The sequence below is a fragment of the Poecilia latipinna genome, unplaced genomic scaffold (assembly GCF_001443285.1).
Source record: "Poecilia latipinna isolate Pla-1442-1.1 unplaced genomic scaffold, P_latipinna-1.0 Scaffold3593, whole genome shotgun sequence".
In the NCBI taxonomy this organism is placed as follows: domain Eukaryota; kingdom Metazoa; phylum Chordata; class Actinopteri; order Cyprinodontiformes; family Poeciliidae; genus Poecilia; species Poecilia latipinna.
Window position 1 is genome coordinate 18092 of NW_015116209.1, and position 24357 is coordinate 42448.

Genomic DNA, 24357 nt, shown 5'->3' on the forward strand with positions numbered 1-24357 from the left:
TAGGTGGCGGTATGCACCTAAAAGTTACTTGCAATCCGCCATTAATGAAAAGAAGAAGAAGAAGTGCGCTCTGCGTAAAGAGCAACAAATATGGCGGTTCGCTTCAAGGTACCCGGACGTGACAGGAATCATCAACAGATGAGCTAAAGGAGCGAACACCTTCACAAAGCGGCTGACATTTTTCATTTATCGTTTTCGTATCCTTTTTTTCTTGAGTGGACGGCTTACTAAAGCATAAAACAGGAAATGCCTTCTCCAAAGGCTAAAAACGCCGGTCGCAGAGATGGCAGCCCGGTGCTCGGCAGTAACTTCGACTTCGTGTCTCTGACCAAGCCGCTGAACCGCTCCTCCCCGCCGCACCTGCTCCAGCGACAGGGCTCCGACCCGACCACCGCTCGCCTCCGGGCCTCGGAGAGCCCCTCGCGCCGCCGAGGCTCCGGCTCCTCCACGGGCTCGGCGAGCGGTCAGGGGCCACCCGAGGAGGACGGCATACGGCTCAACCCGTCCCTCATCGGCATCTCGCTCAGCTCCCTGCTCGCCATCGACCTTTGGCTCTCCAAGCGCCTCAGCGTGTGCGCCTTCGAGGACGCGTCGTGGGGCAGCGCGCGCCCCTTGATGAAGCTGATCGAGGTATCCGGACACGGCATCCCGTGGCTGGCAGGCGCTGCTTACTCCATGTACAAGAGCGACAGTGCTGCAGGACAGGAAGTCATGCTCAACCTGCTCATGGGTAAATGCGCTCCGTCATGCGTTCATTATTGTAAACAACACAGTGCTACTGGGCTCAGTGCTAATCCACATATCTGCATAATAGCCCTGCTTTTCTCTGCATCCTCCCGCCTCCACATCTTGCATAATCCTCGCTATAAGTGAGTGATGCTGCCCGTCACAATCATAATGTTTTCCTTTGTATGTGGAAGCACCACCTGACACAGGATTCTGAAATATTTCATGGAGAACAACAGGGTTATACAAAACAACCAAAGGTTTTTCTGATCCAACTCCCCCTCTCCCCCTGAAATTTGCCAGCTTTTTTATTTTATTTTATTTTTTACATTAATTCAGATCTTGAGTTGGGATGCTTTTCACCTTTGTGAAGCACTTAAATAAGGGGGAAGGAAGCAAGGGAGTGTGTCACATATGCGAAAATCCAACATGTACACAGGAAACAACTGGGTTTAAATGAGATTCTGATAAAGGGAAGCATAACATTTCTAAACCAGATAGGTGCTGATGAAACTAAAAAATAAAACCACAAATATTAGAAAGAATGGAAAAAGTGAGAAGCAAGTAAACTCTGCATTTATTGGCTGGTGTTAAAATGAATTAGCAGAAATTAAATAAGTATTCATCTAGTTCATTCATAGTGTTTTAAATCAAGATAGTTAAAGTAAAAGTACTCCTACTCTCTTGTAAATACTGATGTTGTTCATACTCATCCCCCTAAATGTTCTTACAACTTTACTTTGATTAGACCATGAGCAATAAAAAGAACAAGGTCTAATTCCTTGTTTGTACCCACAAACTTGGAAAATAAAGTTGATTCTGATAACTAGAAGACACGAGGCTTGTAAGAATTTCAAATATAAATATAAATATGTGTTGTTACCACGACCAGTAATGATTTTAAAAGTCATTCAAAGCAAAATAAAATCATCTCTAAACTACACAGGAAGTGTATTTTACTGATGAGGAAATCGGCTGAATTTTCACAATTTCCTTCTGGTAACAAAAAATACCATAGTAAGATGTGAATTAAATATAGCACCAATTAATAAAAACAATATTATCCACAGGACTCAAGTTTAGGATTAGTGACTGACAGATTAATTTTATTTTTACTGAAAAGTTTTTGCCAAATTCTAAAACATTAGACCTTTAAAAAGAGAAAAATCAAATAATTTAGAACAAATGAAGCCAAGCATTTGAATGTGTTGCTTATGATGTGATGAGAAATGCTTGTTTTCATTAGCATTTTCCTAAAATCTATTCTTCTGGGTGGTTTCCCAGCAGATTTTGGCAGTCGCCCTGGAGTTGCATTCATTTTTTAGCACCCTGTTGCTGGCGGACATAAATCCTCCCAAACAGCAGGCGTGTCTTAAAAGCTCCTCTAATCAGAGCTGATGGTTTTATTCCCTTTTACTTACTGGGAACATTTCTGCAGCATCATGGTCTAACATTAAAGTGCACTGTTGCCACATTAGCTGGTTTTTACATTAAACAATATCTACAGTCTGCGTTCGTTAACATGAGAAGTAGACATCGGCTCGGTTCACACTGAAGACTTTTACCCAGCAGGCTAGGATGTGGTTGTTGGTGTCGGGTTATTTTAGAGGTTTACGCTTCGTTGTCATCGACAGTTTTGACCTGACCCCGTTTTGTTTCCTGTCATTTCTAAATGGCTTTTGCTTCAAATACTCATTTGGCAGCTTCAACTCGCATTTCACTGAACACGATTTACCGCCTTCTACTTGCAGAGTGGAAAATCTAAAGTTCTGGAGCACAGAAACATCCCGTTTGTTGGTCCGAAATGATGCACGGTTTGTTCAAAACTCCCTCGTGGGAGAGGACTCCAGAAGTATGAAATGGGGAATAGGCAAACTGACCTTTGAGAAACCTGTTAACGTTAGTGAGATTAACTTTAAAAATGCATCGGTCTCTCATACTGTGTGGACTTATTAGGACACTTGGAGTAAAGCCATTAGGCAATGTTATTAGTAGCACATGTAATTTTAGTGTTAGGTCAAGTCTGTGTTGGAAAACTTGATTCCAGGAGGACTGAGGAGGAGGCGCTCTGAGGTTTAATCATGTCACATGTTTCTGATGAGGTAATACAGACTCTTCTGAGGGTCAGCAAGCATTAACTGAGTCTGGAAACTTGATTAAGATGAATAAACTTGGAGTGAAAATTGCGCGTTGTCAGATTTGAGCAAATGTCAGTTCTGAGACTCATGCACTTTCTTCACACAGCCACCAAATGGCGCCAAGACAATGATGTCTGCAGGACTAAAGTTTGATGGGCTTCACTAATCTTATGTGCAATCTGTATGTAGAGTAGGGCTGAAACAATTAATCGTCAACTAATTTAGTAAATTATTAATCATTAACTGGAGTGTACAGACTCAAAAAATGGCCACTAGGTGAAAAAAACAACATAGTCATGGGAGTAATTAAGCCAAAACTGGACAAAAAAATCTATATGTTTTGCCTTTACGATAAAAACACCTTTGTCTGTAAATAAGTTTTACACAGAAGTCTGTAAGTTTTAGCTTCACCTGGTTTAGATTTACTAAAGGAATGCTATGGAGTTTAGGTAATATAAAATGCTGATTTTCTTATTTCAAAAAGCAATTGAAGTATTTGATTCTTTGCATCATTTAATGTATTTCTAATACTATAAAAAATCTGTAGACTGTGCTGTTTTTTTTTTTATCCGATTAATCGTCAGAATAATTGTTAGATTAAAATAATTGTTAGTAACATAGAGGTAGTCCTCCTTTTGGTGCTGCAGTGTTGTGATATTCCTCCGTGTCTTCTTCTCTCCCACAGGCCTTCTGCTGGACATCATCCTGGTCGGCGCGGTCAAAGCGGTGGTACGTCGGCGTCGGCCGGCTCACAACCAAATGGACATGTTTGCCACTTTCTCCGTGGACCGCTACTCCTTCCCCTCCGGCCACGCCACCCGAGCCGCCATGTGTGGCCGCTTCCTGCTGGCCCACCTGGTGCTGGCTGCGCCGCTCAGGGTCCTGGTCTTGCTGTGGGTGGGCTTGGTGGGGCTCAGCCGGGTGCTGCTGGGCAGACACCATGTTACCGATGTGCTGTTTGGGTTTTGGATGGGGTACTGCCAGTACAAACTGGTGGAGATACTGTGGCTCTCTCCACAAACTCTACAGGGGCTGCTAGGGCTTTTAGCTTAAATTTAGAGACTGAGATGAAGAGGGGGGGGGGGGTGAAATGGTTTTGTTTTAAGGGCCTCTGCACATTTTTTACTTTAATTTCTCTGCTGTAAAATTGTTTTCATTGGGGTAGACTCAGGAGAAGAGTTCCCCAAAGTCCTGCTTTCTGCTACTTTACAGACATTCACTGGGGTTCTTACGTTTTATTTGCGTTTGTAGATAGGAAGTATCTACTAAACATCAACAGCATTATGAAACAAAACTAAACCTGCGCAGGTCTGTCTTATGTCGCTAACATGTTTATAATCAGGCAAGACATGGGTTGAGTCTTCTGGGGGTCCTGAAGCTGGCCTGTGTTTGGATGAGCAGTTCAGATCATCAAGACGGGTCCAAATATCTCTGCAGATCATCATTAGCGTTAATCACAATGTTGTTAGCGATTAGTTCAAGGGTTTCAAGACCAAATTGGAAGAGACTCTGCTTAGCACTTTAGCTAACTCAACTTTCAACCTACCTGCTCATCAGGATACACACGGTGACTAAATACATTTCTAGGACCAAGTTGTGCTTATGTTGTTTTTTTTGTTGTTTTTTTTATTTTTTTTAAATCACATGATCAGAATAGCATTTGTTATTTTCCATTAGTTAATGCAGAGGCAAGCGAACATAAGAAGTAGTTTTGAGTTCTGATCAATAAGATGCGGTAAAAAAAAAACAAAAAAAAACTAATGCATGTTTAGATGTTTTTCTACTACTGTGGATGGGTCACTGTTGTTAAAGTAAGATTTGTAAAGTTGTTTCAAACATGTGGGTTGGGTGAACCATGTGATGCATTACCAGGAGTTCATCAATAATAATATCAGCCATATGGTGTCCTCCTCCTTCTCCTTATTCTCATTATTCATTAACGCCTAAGATTTTATACTCAGCCCATCACACTCAGAGTAAACCCAATTAGCTTCTTATAATCAGTATTGTCATCATGTTTACACTTTTTCTGACTTATAATCTGGTCTGTTGCATTGCATCGATCTGGTTTCCCTGCTCTGCCAGATCAGATCCGACCACTGAGGGGATATTTTAAGGATTTGGGGGTCGAATGTTGGGTGTTTACACTCGATCCTTTTGGCCATGTCTGCTGGTATCTGTGGATTTTGCTTCACCCAGCAGCAGCAATCATAAAGTTCTGGTTCACTAAGCCATATTAATATCAGCGGGAACATGTATAAGTTTTTAAATCTTCTACTTGATATGCATCTAGCACTTATCATCAGTCATCCGTCACAGCGTGCGCCTGCTTTGGGTGTCAGGTTTTTTTTAATTTCACTTGATTATTTCCTTTTTACGTACTGTTGTTAATAATTTATGATTAATGAGGGACAAATTCTCACCTGAATTTCCAACATTTAAAGAAAATCTCTGAAGAATATGCATTTAGATTAAAGCTAAACTGTTGTTTTTAAGGACTCCTACATGAAACGTTTGCAAAAATAATCAGAGAAAATAAGAGAATTATGAACTGTAAAGTCAAAATTTCTGAGAGACTGTCTAAGCATATTGTTTGTTTAGATAATCAGCTAACAATGCTAGCTTTCCACTCTGCATGGAGAACAGTTTCAGGCTTTCCACATAGCAAAGGACACGATTGATCGTCATGGATACCTCCTCTATAGCTACGTATTCACTGATCAATAATTACAGTACATCCTTAGCTGTAGAGAAAATAAAGACAAAAATCATAGATGTGCTGTTTTATTATTATTATTGCTATATGGAAGTTTACATGTGTGATGCATGGAGTAAGTCTCATTTTCTTCTGAATGTCAATCATTTAAATCAACAGAACAAATATATGCTTTAGGGGGGGAAAAAACAACAGAAGTCAGACAAAGGCTGAGGTTTTAGAGAAGATGCGCTACTTTCCTTTCTTCATGCGAAAACTAGCAGAAAATGAACTAATTCCTCCACTGCAGGTGTGTCAAGCCTGTGCTCCCAGTTCACACTGCGAAAAAAATCTTTGGAAAGTGTCGAAAACTTAGTTTTGTGCTCTAATGATCCTGTATACGGCCCGAAAGTTCATAGAGGTCGGCAGGTGGTGTACAGCTTTGTAACTTTCTTTACCACGTAGAGTAATAAAAACATAAAGACGTTTGTGCAGCATGCCAAAAAGAATTAGCCTAGCCAAGCACATTTTCCAGTACAACATATCTTTGCTGGAGCTGATGTTTGCTATATAATGTCAAACACATTTTCCTGACTGTGACAAAAACCAAACTAAATCTTATTTCTCTTCTGCAAAATAGCAAAAGTTGCCTTTCTTGTGAATATGCTGCTGATCTTTGTTTTGAAATCCCTCATCATTTCTTTCTAAGATCTCTAAAGGCAATAACCTGCAAATGGGCCAGACTGACATCCAGGTGTCTAAACACGATGAGTCTTCCTTTAGACTTAAGCTATTATTTCACAGTGTGTGTTTGAGTGTGCATGCTTAGGAGTTCATTTTGTATCGTCATCTTGCACTTAATATTTGCATTAATAAAAAGGGCATTTCTGCAAATCGTCGATGCATCGTAGCGATGCAGTCGGTGGAGATGACGCAACAGTTATGTGTGTTTAATAGCAACACGGGGTCACGGAGGCTGATTGAGGCGTGTGAAGTTCTGGTTAGCTGTAGTGACTTTCTGCTGGTTGGTTTGAGCCAGATCCACACGCTCCGTTCCACAAACTTTTCCATCGGCGACTGTTTGGTTGACCCGTGTCAGACTTTGCCCTCTTTCTGCAATAACGGACCAACGGTCTTCCCGGTACATGGCGACTTTCCAGATTTCAGCGTCCTTTCAGCACACAGCATATTGTGTGCTGTAGCGAATCACAATATGCTGAATAGCACATTTATGACCAAATTTGTTTTATGATTGTCCTACTGTGAAGAATATGAATAGACCTTAATCTAAGAAAAGCAAAGTAAAATAAGTTGCTACATTATTAATATTTGAGTGGTGGATAGATTTTGCACTCATCAGCTGTTTTTGGTTTTGCTTACTGAAAACCGATATACTGTATTGAAGCTTTATCTTGAAGTGTTCAGATATGTGTTGGTGTGATTGCACTGTCGTGTCAGTACATTTGCTTCTGCTGTTGAATATTCTCTACACTTTGAATGTAAAGATTTTTAATTAAACGGGGAACGCAACTGAAACCTCTTGCTGTCTTTTCTGAGGTGTTTGTGTGACGAATTATTGGAGAAATCTAATTTGTTTTTCAGCTCCTAAAGATATGTCATTCCTCATTTCCATATATAATTTCAGGACAAGATGTTTTTAATTATGCATTAAACAGCAGCTTTAATATTGGAGTTCATCAGGGTTCTGTGCTTGGATCAAAAGAGAGCAATTCATAAATACTATTGCTACATAATTGGTGGTGAAATATTTTAATCTGTGAATCAAAATAAAACCAATGAGTCACTCAATTAAGCTAAAAGTTGAAAATAAACCAAGATGTTGAATGAATGCATACAAAATTTCAAAGCACAATAACATGGAAGGTTACAACTATTAAAGTTCTGCTACTATTTCTTAGGGACTGCATGTGTCATAAGATGGACCATTAATCAGAATGGAAAAAAGATTATAGTAAGATAAAACTGTTCATCATTCTTATTCTTTAATGATTCTAGACTACGTCAGCACTCTGGCAAAGTTCATCAACATTTCTGTGCAGGAGGGGAGGCAACATTTAGAATCCTACCCTGTTATTTTTAATAATGTACAGGTGTATATAAACAGCAAAGATGAAATATTTTTATGCTCAGTAAAACAGGATAAAACCAAAAGAATCATCAGTTCAGATTATGCTGAAAAAGTGAGGACACAGATGTACAGCAACTTATAAAAGCATGTACATCCGTTCACCTCTTTCAAATTTTGTCACTTTAGCTCCACAAGTTTCAATGCATTTGATTTGGATTTAACGCGATAAACCAACAGAAAACTCAACCAGTTTCCTCAAGAAGTCACTTTTAGTTATCAGAGTTTATCCATTTGTAATTAAATCTCTGTATAAGAAAGCTCTACTAAGTTTATAAAACAAGATATCCCAAAGATTTAGCAAAAAAATCACCCATAGCAGTAATTGGAATGGTCCAGTCAAAGTTCCCAACTAAATCCAGTCAAGAGTTGTGGCAATACTTGAAAAGGGATTCTCAAAGACGCTCCTGATCCAATGAAACTGTAGATTTGAAGAACAAGGGCACATTTTAGGAGTGGAGAGTCTAAATGCAAACACACAGCAAACTCTTCAGATTTGTATTTGAAAAAAAAAAAACAAAAAAACAAACATGCAACAATTTCCTTTTAATTCACACGAATGACATGAAATAAAAGTTAAAGTAAATCATCTGAATGCATTAGTCTTCAAGTGAATTTAAGTCACAACAAATGAGAAGGCCCCTCAATATACCGTAGAAGATGCTTTCAGTGTTTCAGTAGATTGAAGCTGGACATTGTGCATTAAAAAAATCATAATACAATGATGCAGACAGCGTGTGCAGTGAGTGCCGCCCGTTCACCCGCCAGCCGTCTCCCTCCCACTTGATTGGAAAACAAACTGGACTTTAGTCAAAGTAAAACCTCACTGATTTGGGTAAACATTGCTCAAGCCAATAAAAGCCTTTTGGGGCAATTAGGTCAGGAACAAGAGAAAACTATGAGGCTCTGCGATGGTTCCTTTGTGTATAAAAGACTGCACTTCAGGTGATGCTCCTCCAAACTGGACCGGACAGAGGCACATAAGGATCATCACGGTAAGAAGAGGCACATTAGATTTCTGTTCATTTTATAGGTAAAACATTCCAGTCCCTGTGTGGTTTAATAAGATGAAACTAAAGGGCTCAAGGAGTTTGCATGGGCCGTTTGATTAGTGTTCACTCTTTAAAATATCGAATCAAAAACAAAGATAACAATCTAATGCTTTCAAAGAACTGAAAGATTGCCTTTGCCCTGATTTGTACTTCTAAGAACCGAGAAGATTTTATGACAGGACATGAAAGGAAAAGCTGATAAGAACACGATGCAGACAGCAGGTGAGCTATTAATTGCTTTGGGTGCAAATAGCCAGATAGTGAACTGCTGCAAAGGTGTACTTTTGGTTTAAAATGTCAATACAGCATTTACAGAAAGTGGACTTATGTAAAATAAGGAATCACAGATATCAGTGATGTGAAGAACACTGGATGACACGAGGGAGGAAAGTTGATAAATTGAGAAATGGGGAGGAGGGAAATAAAATTAAACCCTTGATAACAGTGGAATTGCTCAACTAAAACTGCACGTATGTTTGCTAAAATTGAGTTCATTTTCTGTCCTGTTGCAGCTCCATCATGGTGCAGAGAGTGGCAGTGATCGGGGCGGGCCCCTCGGGTCTCACCAGCGTCAAGGCTTGCCTGGAGGAGGGCTTGGAGCCGACCTGCTTCGAAAGCAGCGACGACATAGGAGGACTCTGGATGTTCAAGGCAAGACGCCATCTCTAGTTGAATTTCCCTATGTTTAGTCACCAAGCACAACTTCGAGGAAGTATTCGCACTCTCGGATGCTTTCCACATTTTTCACATTATTACCATGAACTTCACTGTATTGGTTTGAAGCCTCTTAGTTTTGCCATATTATTAGATCCATCCAGATTCCCGTCAACTGGGATGTTCCTGCAGAAGAAAAGCAGCCCTCTTTTTAACAGTGTTTTTTTTTTTTCTTTTCTACATAGTCTCTTTTCCTGCACAGTGTTTGTTTGTTTTTCTGTGCAGGAAGTGCCTGAGCCAAGCAGGGCCAGCATCTACCGCTCTCTCACCATCAACATTTCCAAGGAGATGATGTGCTACAGCGACTTCCCCATCCCCGCTGATTACCCAAACTACATGCACCACTCTAAGATCCTGAAGTACTTCAGGATGTACGCGGAGCACTTTAAAATACTGCAACACATTCGTTTCCAGGTAACCTAATTCTTAAGAAACCTTTATTGGTCAAAATCTGGGCTGTCAAGACTGTTTCTTTAACTGCTGGGTGTTTTTCTTTTTCAGACCTCAGTAAAGAAAGTCACACAAAGACCGGACTTTTCTCGCACCGGTCAGTGGGAGGTGGTGACGAAGACCAAAGATGGACTGGAGGAGAGGCACATCTTTGACGCAGTCATCTGCTGCTCCGGTCATTACACCTACCCTAACCTGCCACTTAAAGACTTTCCAGGTATGTCTCGGTCTTGTCTTGTTTAGTTTGCACATACAGTTAGAAAATGTATAGCAAAACAATCGTGACGGATTTTCCAAAACCCAAGAAGCGATTGTAGCATGTGATACCTGCTGCAGGAATTGAGACGTTTGAAGGAAAATACTTCCACAGCTGGGACTACAAGGGACCCGAGGACATGCACGGGAAGAGAGTGGTGGTCATCGGCATCGGCAACTCAGGAGGAGACATCGCCGTTGAGAGTAGCAAATTTGCAGAGCAGGTTCTTGTTCTCTTTGTCTTGTCTTTGTTTTTGAGGTAACACATCTCTCTGTTACTTGCAGGAATGTTAATTAGCATCTGTTCTGTTGCCCAGGTGTTTATGAGCACCCGTCGCGGCGCCTGGGTGATCCGTCAGGTCTCAGATAACGGCGTTCCGGTGGACATGATGTACAACACCAGGTTCGTCCACATCCTTTTCCAGCTGCTGCCCATCAACTTTTTCAACTGGTTTGGAGAGAAGAAACTCAACGCCATGTACGACCACACAACATACGCCCTCAAGCCCAAACACAGGTGGGTGCTCTCCTGAAAATACACAGTGCCGAGCAAAAAGCATTTGGAAGGCTTTTATGTTTGTCATGCTACAACCACAAAAAAAGTGATGGTCTAGCGAAGGGGTCTTAAACTTTAGTCATCAAAAGCCGGTGTCCTGCAATTTTTAGATGTTTTCCTGATCCAACACACCTGAATCAAATGGCTGAATTACCATCTCAGTATGCACTAAAGTTCTCCAAAGTTAATGACCTCATTACTCAGAGCAAGAGGGGAAACATCTTAAAGTTGCAAGACATCAACCCTGGAGGACTGGAGTTGAAGATCCCTAGTCTATTGAATAAAATCCCATCAGTCACACTGATGTTTATGGAAAAAGTGTAGAAAAGTTCAAGGCAAAGTTGGTTAGATTTCTGGACCTCTTTACTGGTCAGTCACTTTGGTGATGTGCATCTTCCCTTTGATTGATGATTATCTCCTGATCTCTCCTAAGTCTGGTGTTCCTCTCTCCTTCCTGCCTCCACAGACTCTTCAGTCAGATCCCAGTGATTAATGACGATCTGCCTCTGAAGATTCTTTCAGGATCTGTCATCATCAAACCGAATGTAAAGGAAATTTGTGGCTCCACTGTGTTGTTTGACGATGGGAGCACGGTGGAAAAGGTCAGAATCTTCCTCCTAAGTATTTTCAAGAGTCTTTCCACACTCCCAGAATCCTTTTCACTGATCTACGTCTTCTTCATTGCAGGTAGACACAATTGTGTTCGCCACGGGGTACAACTATGGCTTCCCCTACTTGCCAAACAATGTTCTTTATAAGTCAGGCCACAGAGTAGGTCTCTACAAGCACGTGTTCCCTCCAAACTTGGAGCATACCACTCTAGGTGTGGTGGGTTTCATTCATGCCCTCGGCGCCATCATGCCTCAAGCGGAAATGCAGGCCCGCTGGGTGGCACGTGTCTTCAAAGGTGAGAGGCAAGGCTTTTATATGCTCCTGTTGTTAGTTGAAACCCTCAAAAGCCTGAGTGATCCTAACATGTCTTTATCATTTTTTTTGCTTTTAAGGACTTAAGAAGCTTCCCTCAAACCAAACCATGATCAAAGCTGTTGACAAGGACACTAAGGACATTGAGAAAAAGTAACTTCCCATTATTGTCTTCGATAACAGATCACCTATTTTTCGCAGTCCATTCAATGTTTGATCTTACAACAATTTGTTGGCCACCTCCACAGCTACATTGTGTCACAGTTGACCCCACTGCAGGTGGACTTTGTTTCCTACATGGACGACATCGCTGGAGAGATTGGAGTGAGGCCGAGTCTTCCCTGGCTCTTCTTCACAGACTACCAACTGTTCAAGCATGTATTCTGGGGACCCGTCTCCTCCTACCAGTACCGGTTGATGGGGCCGGGGAAGTGGGATGGAGCCCGCAAAGCGATCTTCACCCAGTTTGATCGCATGTACCAGCCCCTAAAAAGCAGGAAGGTCTGAATGAACACCGTTTTTAAACCAGCTTTAAACTTGTAATCTACCATTATCCTTTCAAATATAAACTAAATGCATCCTCTTTTCACGTCCGCCCAGCTGGAGGAGCCAGAGTCCTCCATTACGGGCCGCCTGGTTAAACTGAGCCTGGTGATTCTGGGTGGAGGAGCCGCAGCGTACTACTTCCACACACACCACCCAGACGCCATACCCACCCTGCTGTCCAACATCCGTCCACAGGCAGCCTGGAGATGAGAGAAGAACTCGGGATCCTTCAATCCAATCGGCTCAAAACCAGACCGATGACAGTGATATTGTGTTTTTTTTTTGTTTGTTTTTTTACGTGCGTTTACTTTTTGTGAACTCTTGGAAGTGGATTGCCAAATTATGCTCATTAGGCAACTGTTTCAAAATGCAAATGTGGATTTAAAATGTGTTTGTGCTTTGAAGCAGGTCAGCAAAACTTCACATCAACTGCTGTAATGTAAGCGGTACGCTCAAACATATTTAAGTAAGTGATTTTGGTTTTTATCGGGGGTTTTTGTTTTTCAAAATATTTTTTTCCCCCATTTTCTGTTTACTGATAGAGTCCATCAGATTTTTTTTATTAAGTCTAGTAAGTATATCTTGTTTTTCCTCAAAAGTACAATTAGACATACCACCCCAGTTTAATTCTGCATGTGTCACTTTTTTTTTTTTCCACAATTGAGGAACATTTGAAAATAAACTATACCATACCATGTAGCTGCTTTATCAGACATATAACTTCCTGTTTCTGTTGAGTATAAATCTGATCTTTTCTCCTCATTCATTAACCTTGTACGTTTTGCATGAGGTTACTCGGCACCACCAAACTAAAGTCCCAAATGAAATATTTTTGCAATATGTGCTGCTCTGATCAATTTTTGACAAGCTTTGATTGTCGAAAGGGACTTTTAGGGGCTGTAGTACAGCAGTTTTGGAGATAAATAAGGTAAATGTATCAATGACTTCAAAACAAATGATTTCTCGTCAAATTGGTGAGAAAAAAAATCATACACGGATCACACACCAGCACCTGAAAACAATCTAAGTTCCTATATTCTTGTTGGCTGCATATAAGATTTTGATAAATGTTCACTTTACCAAGTAAGTAATTTTTATTTTGAATCTACATCCAAAACCAAATGACACAGATTCCACCTGTGGGCTATTATTAATCACAGAAGAGAAACAGGTACATCTCTTCATAGGACATCATGATTATGTATTTGAGCTAATCCTTTTACCATGGTTCAGACCAGATCAACATGAAAAGTTGTGAAAAACACCTTTTAATCCAGCTATTGTCCAAAAAGAGCTTTTTTTTGTTGTTGTTTTTGTTTTTGTTTTTTACTTCAGATTTAAAAGTGAAGTGAAAATCTGAGTCTGGAGGAACTCAAACATCATCATAGTGCGCCCCCTGGTGCTGACATCTCGCAGTCTCCTGATTGTGGGTGATCAGCTCAAGCTGAAAGCTGCTGTATATGTAAATGTTGCTTTAAGAGTTGAAACTTTGAGCTTTTGAAGTCACTCCGTGTTCTTTGGGACTTGTGAAATTTTTCCATGCACTTTCACTTGCTGAGAAGGTTTTTTTCCCCCAGCTCAACACAAAGGGGGGGTTTCGATCAAAGCTACCCAGAACCTTTATCCTCTGGAACTATTGCAGTCTGGTACAAAGAGCACACTCGTCTAGTTTCTTTCATTAATGAGTAACATTAGCAGCAGATTTTTTTCTTTCCTTCTTTTCTCAGATGTTTAATCTTTAGGGCTCCAGAAGTTAGGATATCGTCTTTTTTCTGCTATGATATTTTCTCTTTTATTAATCCAGCATAAATATGAACCAATGCATTTACTCATTAGTAGTCCCATTAAGAGTAGTCTAAAACACTTTATTCACAAAGAATGTTGATGCACTTAACTCATTTAGGTGCCAGAGACGAGGGTGGAATTTTCCATCAGCCTGGGCAAAGTCTGGCCTGCTCTGTCCACGTCACCTTTGTGACCTTGATGGGGTTTTTTGTCCAGCATGTGGGATTATCTTACCCTTCCCCCATACATAGGTCTTCCAACATCCTCAAACCGTTCTTGCTGTATTCCTACAGATTTGGTAATAAATCATTGTTAACTGGGAAGGGATCTTTTTTTCTGAAACTAAGTTCCAAATAACCTTGTATGCACCAAAATCAGGGTTCTGAACTTTGACCCTCTCCCCGCTGGAGCTAGTAGATTGTGCTTTTCCATTAAACCAAAAAAGGATTTGTGATCTTGAGTAACTGGTGGAGCGTCAAGGAAGAAGCTAAAATGTGCGTAATATGAAGGGCATTAGGGGAAAATAACCAAACCTCGGGTCATTTTGATCATTTTTATTCAGCCACAAGAGAGAAACCAGTGACTTGCAAAAGTAATAATTTGATCCAAACCTTCCCATTGCAACTGGTTGAATTGATGTCCTGACGGAAGGTGAATCTCCATCACAATCCCAATGCTGCTCCAGCCCATAACACAAATTTTCCCACAATATTGTCATGTGTAGCTCCATTCATCTTCCATTAATCAGCTTTTCTGTCCTCCTCACAGCATGATGCTGCCACCACCCTGTTTCACTGTGGAGATGCATCAAGTGATGTTCACAGTGATGTGCTTTGCTACTTTTCTTTAACACATTATACTGTCAGTGTAGGCAAACGTTTTAGGCAGCTCACCTTCCTTCCGGTTGGTGTCTATGGACAAACTTTCTTTCAACACTAGTTTTCTATTTGCCAGATTTATGGAGTGCAATAATAACAATAATTCTGTCAACAGATTCCCCCGTTTGAGCCAAAGTTACTATAAACCTGTCTTAACAGGTTTATTGTGTTGTATGTTTTCCCATTCCTGGAGGAATCACATACTTAAAAGGACAGAATACAAATATACTTTTTAAATTTCTATCTTTAGAAATGCTGAATGGAGGGGGGAAAGCATCTTCTAGATGTGACTGAGATGTTTAAAGTGTTGATGTGAGGTCCGGACGTCATCCAACAGTAACCCTAACTTGATGTGAAAAGCACTTACAAAGGGCATGACCCATAGTCCCAGTTTCGTCAAGAGAACCTCCTGTCTGAGCACAGACGCTGGAAGGCAATCAGAGGCAATCTCTGAGTAAACAAGAGTTTACTGAATAGTTGACATTCATAAACTGGGAAGGTTTGTACACATTAACCAATTTATTGACTCCATCTACTGTAGACTTACCAAGTGCAATCTGGTTCACATAAAATGATTTGGGAATTAAAGCGATACAACCCAGTCAGTTGTGACCTTAACTTTTAGTCAGTCAGTGTGATGAAGGACTGAGTGACTGAGGAAGGGACGAAACTGCGACCTGCTGAACAGACGTCAGTAGACAGACTGAGGACAGACGATGCAGCTGCACAGACGAGCACCACGAACTGCAGAATTCAATCTTTTTTTTTTTTTTTTTTTTTTTTACTTCGTGTTTTTAGATTCATTTCACTCTCTGTCGTGTATAAACCCGCATCTAGATGGCGGCGTGCACGCGCAACCTCTCAAACAGGTTCGAGTAACGCGCGGGTCCGAGCGAGCGCGCATCAGACAGTCGACAGTAGAGTAATTAATAACACCATGTATTTTTTTTATTTTTTTTTATTTTTTTTATCATTATGTAAAAAAAAAAAAAAAAAAAAGCACATCCTGGCCACACTGTTCTGACCATATTTGTAACGACGCTTGACATGTTTTTTCTTCCTCGGTTGTCTCACAGCTCACGGTTTTCCCGGCATCGGCGGATCAGGTCCTCAAAGTTTGGACCGCCCCTTTTAAACCGCACAACCCAAACTTATGAGTACAGTTGCAATAGTTTGTACTACGGCACCGCTGAAAACTCTCTAAAATAATTTTTTAAAATACTTCCATAAATTAGCTAATTGTATATTTCTCTGATCGACAAAAGAAAACGTTCATGATCCTGTCATCCACAAACTGTATACAGATACAGTCGGGTGTCTTTGTTGCCTGGAGGAGAGAAAAAAAAAAGTCAGCAGCGGGTCTGTATAAAAGTCGGCGTTCTGATGAGATTCGTCCCTTTTCCAGAGACAGGCCAAGAAGCACACAAGGTAAGACAAATAAGCTGCTGCAAGAAAACCTGTTTGTTTACAGCTGTTTTGTTGTTTTTCATAATTAAATCATTTAATCTTTAACATGCCTGTTCTTTAAAGTCATGAAGAAAATAATGAGATTGTTGCAAATCAATGCAATGTTTTTGCATCGTTATTATTTTTCGTATTGTGTTATGATGCATTTACACAGAACATTCCAAACGGTGTTTTAAAAGGTAAGAATATTTACTAGCTTTTACGTTTTCTTGAACATAAATTTGATTGAGAAGAAAATGCACGCTGTTAGTTTATTCATATAAATGAAAAATCAGAACATTGTGCAAAAGGTTTTTGAACATAATTTTCATTTTGCATATATATTGCCTTTGACATATTTATGCTCATTTTGTTGAAAGAAAAATGCAATCAAAGTATCTCTGTGCAAAAAGAAAAAATGTAAGGATTAACCAAACAGTTTTAAATAAAACAAAGAGGCAAAAGTTGGACAAGGCAAAAAGTTCCAACAGGAAGAAAAAAGACAGGTCTTAACATGAACTGCACAGATGTGATATAACAAGTTGCAGGGTCATTGGGTTAAAGTGGTTTAAAGAAAAACCTTTGTTCTGCATGCGACTTCTAGGAACTTGTTTTATGACTCTGGCTGCAATCAAGAGCATTACTGAGGGTTTTATCTGGAAGCCACAAAGGGCTGCCTCCCCTCAAGTATTGGCCATGTTTATCAAAACTCAAACTTATCTTTAAATGCTTGCACTATAACAATGTTTGTGAATTCAGCTGAGCAACAGTTTGGTGCTGTGCTCTGATTTCATCATCACGTAAAACTGATATCTGCAGCTTTGAAATCACATATGATCACATTTAGAAACTACTTTGTAAGATGGTTTTTGCTAGAAAAAAAAGACATTAATTTAGCTTTGTTTCTGTTTACTAATGCTACACTTGCACCATTACCTGCATACGAGTAACATGAACAATAGTTTTTCAGAGCTGAACATTTAAACCAGATTGAAGACAAGAAGCGCTGATTGCAACATTTTATTTTTTTTAAAGCATAAAAAATATTTTCTTATTTCGTGATCATATGAAAAATATTGCTGGAGAAAACCGCATCTAAATTGCCTGAGACTCGTCCATTTTTCCACATTGCTGACAGCTCAAGCTGCGTCTTGCCAAGGGAATGTAGTCAAAATCCATTGAAATGTGTAAGCACATTCCAAAAGAGACAGATCCTTCTAGGAATGGTGACAGTTTGGGAAAAATAAGGTTGGATTCAGGATTTCAACGGTGAGGGGTGAAAACATTTTATAATCCACACATAAAATATTTTCCTGCTTTAAGCAACCAGCTTGATTAGCTGGTTAGTGATTAGTTTTGAGACATATCTCTGTTAGTTGTATGCTAAAACCCTAAAATTGTGGGTGGGGGGAGTAATTCTAGTCTGAGCTAAAGACTTCTTTAAAGTGAATTTATGACACATCATTACTTTAATATGATTGAACAATTTAAATTAATATTTTATCTTGTCTACTGTAGCTTATACACTGTGTTATATTTCTAGTTTTTCTTTCTTCCTGCCCTGTTGCAGCTCCATCATGGTGCAGAGAGTGGCAGTGATCGGGGCGGGCCCCTCTGGTCTCACCAGCGTCAAGGCTTGCCTGGATGAGGGCATGGAGCCCACCTGCTTCGAAAGCAGCGACGACATAGGAGGACTCTGGAAGTTCAAGGCAAGAATTTGCCGGCTGCTGCTGAGGAGATCGTTTTAATCCTGCAGATTTCCCCGAGGAATGCAGGAAAATGACTTTCGATTCTCCGTCTTCCCAGGAAGTCTCGGAGCCAAACAGGGCCAGCATATATCGCTCCCTCACCATCAACATCTGGAAGGAGATGATGTGCTACAGCGACTTCCCCATCCCCGCTGATTACCCAAACTACATGCACCACTCTAAGATCCTGAAGTACTTCAGGATGTACGCGGAGCACTTTAAAATACTGCAACACATTCGTTTCCAGGTAAATGCACAGGAAGAAGACCTTAAATCATTCTGGAGCTGTTCAGAGAGCTTTGTTGACCTTTTCCTTGTTCTTTGCTTATAACTTAGACCTCAGTGAAGAAAGTCACGCAGAGACCAGACTTTTCCCACACCGGTCAGTGGGAGGTGGTGATAGAAAATAAAGATGGACTGGAGGAGAGGCACATCTTTGATGCAGTCATCTGCTGCTCCGGTCATTTCAACTACCCCAACCTGCCGTTAAAAGACTTTCCGGGTAATACATGGTGGAAAACACTTGTGCAAGTATTCATTCTTGAACTGTTTGATATTTTGCTACAAAAACACAAAATCTTATCAAGTATTCTATTTTTTTTGTCTAGTTTCTGGTGCAATTAACTTGAAATAGGCCAAACTAACTTACAAGCTTGTTTTAAGTGAATACTTCCTTAATATCAATTTTTAAAAAAAGAAGTACACGTTCCAGATTTTTCACTTATAACATGGGAAAAATGTACAAGTAATTTCATAAGCGGCTGTTTTAATGCTAATCATCCTCGCTATTTGCATTCCACACGCTTGAGTATCTTTCCAATATGTTGCAGGAATTGAGACATTTGAAGGAAAATACTTCCACAGCTGGGACTACAAGGGACCCGAGGACATGCATGGGAAGAGAGTGGTGGTCATCGGCATTGGCAACTCAGGAGGAGACATCGCCGTGGAGGGCAGCAGAGTAGCAGAGCAGGTCGGGAAGTTTTTCTGGGGGGAGAAGGGGTTTCCCAACCGTTGCCACATTGAAAGTCTTGAACTCCCTGTAAAATGCGGTGCACACTTTCATCAACGGCTTCGTTTACTTGTTGTCCTTGAAACTTCCCCTGCAGGTGTACCTGAGCACTCGCAGCGGTGCCTGGGTCATCCGTCAGGTTTCCGACAACGGCTTGCCGGTTGACAGGTTCAACACGCGCTTTGTCCATGTCATGTTCAAGCTGCTGCCCATGAGTTTTCTCAACTGGCTCGGGGAGAAGAAGCTCAACGCCATGTACGACCACGCGGTGTACGGCCTCAAACCCAAACACAGGTAGGATGCTACAATGTTATGATGAGGGGGTCAATCGTCGTTTTCTGAGCAGATAATTGTTTTGCTCAGCAAAACTAAATTGCAGCATCTCTCTATTGGAGAGCATGGTCTAAAAGCTGCTCCAATGCTCATCAAAGCTTTCTGGTTCCAGCTATAGAACAACAAGCCATTATGTCCAATCCAGCAGAAGAGCAGCTTGAATTGCCAAAACGTAACTTTGGACAGATAGGCGCCTAAGAATCCACTAGATTGCAATGTGTTGCTCAAGTTGCCGCTGAGGGTTAACTGAGCCAGACACAAGTGTCTCCTGGAGTCAGTAGAGTCAGCGGACCAACAGGAAAATATTAACCGCACTGTGGGAAATAGGTATGCATACTTTGTTGCTTTGACATACACCACCTACCAGGGGTTAAGCTCAGCCGGGGTTATCTGGGGGTAAAGCTCCAACACGTGTTTTCCCAACTGTGTTAGACTGTCGGAGCCGGTGTAATCTGTTCTGGATTTGATCAAATCTTTAGTGGGAGCAAGAAACAGGACTGCTTAGTATTAAGTTAGAAAGGAACTTTTTAGACTACGAGGGCATCAAACTCTCATTCTGCTAATGTTCTACTAATGACCCAACTATTGGGTTCGTCTGTGTTAAATCAGAGAGTCTTGGAGGACTGGAGTTTGACACTAGTGGAATTGATTTTAAATCTCTTTGCACGCCACTAAGACAGACCTGGTTAAGATGGGTAAAAAGCCCAGAAAATTAATTCTTCTGTAACTCCAGTGTCATAATCTTGCTCTGCAAAATGAGGGGAAAGATAACAACTTTTAATGTAAATCTGTTTATTCAATATTCAATATAGGGTAAAAAAAACAAAAACAAAAAAAACAAAGAAAAGAAAATGTTAAGAAGAAGTATCCAAATTTATGGACAACAGTTCCATTGAGACCAAACATTTTTTACTAACAGTAATCAGTCAGGATGTGGCAGGAGAGAGAAAGGCTAAAGACGTGCTGCAAAGATCCTAAAGTATCAAACACTAGAGAGCAGAGTGCCTCACCACACCCCACGATGTTACACAAACACTGATTCTATTTCCACCGTTTCAAAATGAAAAGAGAAAAACATGCCAAGAAAATTGTTACAAGACAATAGTCGCCATTGTTGCTCCTGCATTACCTGATTGCAGTTCAGAAAATAAACTATCTCTACTTGATTTTCAGAGGATCTCATCATGTTTGCAACATTCAATCATGTCTCCTCTTCTTTTTCCCCAAGACTCTTCAGCCAGATTCCAGTGATCAACGATGACCTTCCCTTCAAGATTTTGTCCGGGTCAGTCCTCGTCAAGCCAAACTTGAAAGAGATCCGTGGCTCCACCGTGGTCTTCGATGATGGCACCACTGCGGAAAATGTTAGAGGAAAATTTGACGAGACGCTTGTCACAGCCTTTTGTTTCCCTGAGGTAAAAAAAAAAACACAACAACCTTTTAACCAATGTATTTCCTCTCACAGGTGGATTTGATTGTGTTCGCCACGGGGTACAACTACGATTTCCCCTACCTGCCGAAGCACGTCATGTACAAGTCGGGGCACCGTGTGGGTCTCTACAAACATGTTTTCCCCCCGGTCCTTGAGCAGCCCACTCTGGCTATCGTGGGCTTTATCCATTCTGACGGATCCATCATGCCACAGGCTGAGATGCAGGCCCGCTTTGTCACTCGTGTCTTCAAAGGTGAGGCTTCACTTCAACAGAGGCCATCTTTAAACGGTGTAAATGTTACTTGCTTGTCCCAACCTCTGCACAGACGTGAAGGTCCAGTTGTCAAATGTCTGCTTTCTGTCTTTGGGCCTTCAGGACATAAGAAGCTTCCCTCAAATCAAACCATGATCAAGGCTGTTGAGAAGGACACCAGAAATATTGAGAAAAAGTATGAGCGACATTCATTATGACTTAGATGAACGGTTCTTAACATTACTAAAAAGCAAGGCTTTTAGTTCTGTTGAAATGGTTTATAAGCTTACATGTTTTTCTCCTACAGCTACGTCGTGTCGAGGCTGACGCCCCTGCAGGTGGACTTTGTCGAGTACATGGACGACTTAGCGCAGGACATCGGAGTGCGCCCAAGTCTCCTCTGGCTGTTCCTCACCGACTTCCCCCTGTTTATGCGGGTTTTCTGGGGGCCCATCACTGCTTACCAGTACCGACTGATGGGGCCGGGAAAATGGAACGGGGCCCGCAGGGCGATCTTCACGCAGCTCGACCGCATGTACCAGCCCCTGAGGACCCGACAGGTCTGAAATGAGTGCTTTTTACACTCCTGGTCACAAGTTTACATACAGTCATCATCTACACTAATATTTTTTTAACTGCTTCTCTTTTTTTTTTACATTACAATAAAACGCAGAACTTCATTAATTGTTAAAAGAATTAAATGGTTTATGGACTGAACTTATATAGCGCTTTTCCAATTTGGGGTTGAGTGCCTTGCCCAGGGGCACATCAACATGTGGCAGGAAAAATCCGGAATTGAAACTACAACCTTCAGATTACGAGACAACGGCTCTACCCATAGAGCCACAGTCACCCCATAAATGGGGGATGTCTCGAAGCAATGTGGTTCATGAGCCGTTCCTGTTCATTTTAACTAACTTCCTGCCATCTGAGAGGATCATTTAGTACAAATGGTTAGAAAATTGGACACACTTGCGCAATCCAAGAGTTCAATAATCTCAGACATACTTTAAAAGTGTTTTCAGGATGGATCAAACTGGCCAACCTTAAGCTTCTGGGAGGATTCAGACCTACGTCTCTGAACCTGTATGTTTAATTTGATCATGTTTCGGGAAAATCCACAATAAATTACCCCTTCGACCTGATTTCTACATCTAAATATTGTTGATTGTATATCATCAGGCCATCTTTAAAGAAAGAACACTTCTAATGCATCATCAAAAGCCCCAAATCAATTTGACTTTCATGCCGATTGACGAGTAAATTCAGACAATAACTGTTTGTGTGCTCCCACAGCTGGGGCCTCAGGAGAGCTCGACAGCAGGCCGCCTCTTCAAGTGGAGCTTGCTGCTCGTGGCTGGAGGAAGCGCCGTCTACTACATCCAAGTTCACAATCCCACCCTCATCCCCACCCTGATGTCCAAACTTCGTCCACAAACCGTCTAAAGAAACCCCAAGATCAGAACCTCTGATGTTAACCATGGACATCTGTCAGTCATGCAGCAGTGTAACCCCCATCTACTGAGATCGAACAATGCAGCTCTTTTTACTTTAACATGCAACGCTGGTGACGCTCACTCTAGTCTGCACTGAAGTAAAGTTTCATATTGCATAAACTATTGCAGTTTAACTGTTTACAAGCAGGCCAGAACTAAACCACTGATATGCTGAAGATCATTGTTTATTGACAAGAAGGGAGGATATGGAGCCAGGATCAGAAAGCTGACAGGCAGAGTTCACCTTCCTGAACCACGGAAGTAGAAAAACAGAGGGAGAGACACAAGAAGTCAGGGAAAGCAAAAATAAAGACATCAGATCTTCCTATAATGAACTGGGCTCTGATTATATATATTGTACAAAAAGCATTCCAAACAATAAAGTGAACCTGCTTTGTTCATTTCAAACCCAGCTCTTGTGCATTTTAGGGATAGGTTTATGGTTGGAACACCAAGTTATGTTAAAAGTTCAACCATTCAGGTTGTAATTCGTATTCTTAGGTTTAAGAGCCGCAGTTTGACTTCTCCATAGATTCCTCCCTCCTGTGGTTTAAACATTGCCTGCACTTGTTAAAAACTCTGCACAGTTTGTGTTACAGTTCTTCTCCTGCACCAACAACCGGATGCTGTCATCACCATAAATATGCTACCATTACAAAACTGTGACACGTTTCTTTTTGTCTTTTTGATATTACATTATTTTTCATATAGACTACTAACTTCTGGTGTTTTCAGTGAACACGAGGCTTTTGTCATTTGAATAAATGTTTTAAAGGAACATTAAAGCAATAGGTGCTGTTAATACTACTTTTCCACCCAGAGTTTGATTGAGTGCTCTTTTTTCTATTTCTTCTTTCTGTCTTAAGCTTATTATCTCTATTTTCACTCTAAGAAGCAATTAGAAAATCTTAATGTAAAATGAAACCTCTCTTGCAGCTCTGTTTTCGCTGGCAGCCACAAATGTGGTCGTATTCAGCTGGTCAAGGCACATAAACACTATAACCCAAATTCAAAACCTCTCAAAAAGCAACATAACATGGCCTGATCTAATGAAAACGTGAAAAGGATTACAAAGTCATTCTTAAGGCTTTAAATCTCTGTTGAATCACATTGGTCTAGTCAAAGTCTAGACTTAAATATGATTGAGCTTCTGTGGCGTGGCTTAAAAAAGTTACCCATTCATACGTAACCTTCAATGTGGCTGAATTTAAAAAAATATTGAATATTTTTATATTGAAAAGAGTGGGTCAAAAAAGACCCTAACCCGTAATTGCCTCCAAGGAGGGACACAACTTACGATGTCGGGGGGAAAATTACTTCTTTTTTTTTCTTCACATAGAACCAGGTTGTTTGAACAACTTTTTCCCCTTTAAAAAAAAAATCATCATTTGAAACTGCATATTATGCTTATTCATGTTTATCCTTGATGCAAAACTTAAGAAAGGAAACAATAAAAGTAACCATTAGGGGGCAAATATTCTTTCACAAAACTATCAAATCTATTTTGGTTCAGATTAGTTCAGTTTATTCCAATCCAATAATAAGTCTATATTCAGATCTCTATATTTTTATTATGCAGTTCACGTTATAGAGTTCATGTTTAGTTTAGTGTAGTTTAGTTCAGCTCAAATATTTGATGTAGCCAGAAGACATATCAGTATTTTCTCAGACTTGAACACAGACAGGATGTTTATACCTTCTGAAAACTTACTTCCCAGATAGCACAGAATGATTGAAACAACATTGAATCAATGTCAGCCAGAAACATTGAA

At 40.7% G+C, this 24357-nt stretch overlaps 2 protein-coding genes across 7 annotated transcripts in view; both read left to right on the forward strand.

Annotated features, from left to right (window-relative positions):
- The window catches only part of LOC106941299 (presqualene diphosphate phosphatase), a 10886-nt gene extending 3791 nt beyond the window's left edge, over positions 1-7095 (forward strand). The window contains exons 2-3 of the mRNA XM_015024274.1: positions 4-730; positions 3550-7095. Coding sequence (XP_014879760.1) covers positions 247-730; positions 3550-3917 — 852 coding nt within the window. The 5' untranslated portion in view covers positions 4-246 and the 3' untranslated portion in view covers positions 3918-7095. The remainder of the gene's footprint in view (positions 1-3; positions 731-3549) is intronic.
- A 1020-nt stretch (positions 7096-8115) lies between these two features.
- Positions 8116-23392, forward strand: LOC106941297 (dimethylaniline monooxygenase [N-oxide-forming] 5-like). Of its 6 annotated transcripts, none has more exons than XM_015024268.1 (13): positions 12439-12616; positions 13739-13744; positions 16260-16293; positions 17882-18020; positions 18118-18306; positions 18396-18561; positions 18890-19032; positions 19169-19365; positions 20633-20768; positions 20870-21089; positions 21213-21285; positions 21397-21649; positions 22386-23392. In XM_015024268.1, exons 1-13 carry the CDS (start codon positions 12589-12591, stop codon positions 22533-22535), a joined length of 1734 nt encoding a protein of 577 aa, XP_014879754.1. In that variant the 5' UTR covers positions 12439-12588; the 3' UTR covers positions 22536-23392. The 6 variants fall into 6 exon arrangements, with proteins under 6 accessions (XP_014879758.1, XP_014879756.1, XP_014879759.1 ...); XM_015024269.1 differs by lacking the exon at positions 13739-13744 and adding an exon at positions 13944-13951 and having other exon boundaries at positions 12439-12612; positions 16258-16293; XM_015024272.1 differs by lacking the exons at positions 12439-12616; positions 13739-13744; positions 16260-16293; ... (6 more) ...; positions 20870-21089; positions 21213-21285 and adding exons at positions 8116-8700; positions 9270-9408; positions 9697-9885; ... (4 more) ...; positions 11420-11639; positions 11737-11809 and having other exon boundaries at positions 22386-23389.
- Positions 23393-24357: the final 965 nt, after the last annotated feature.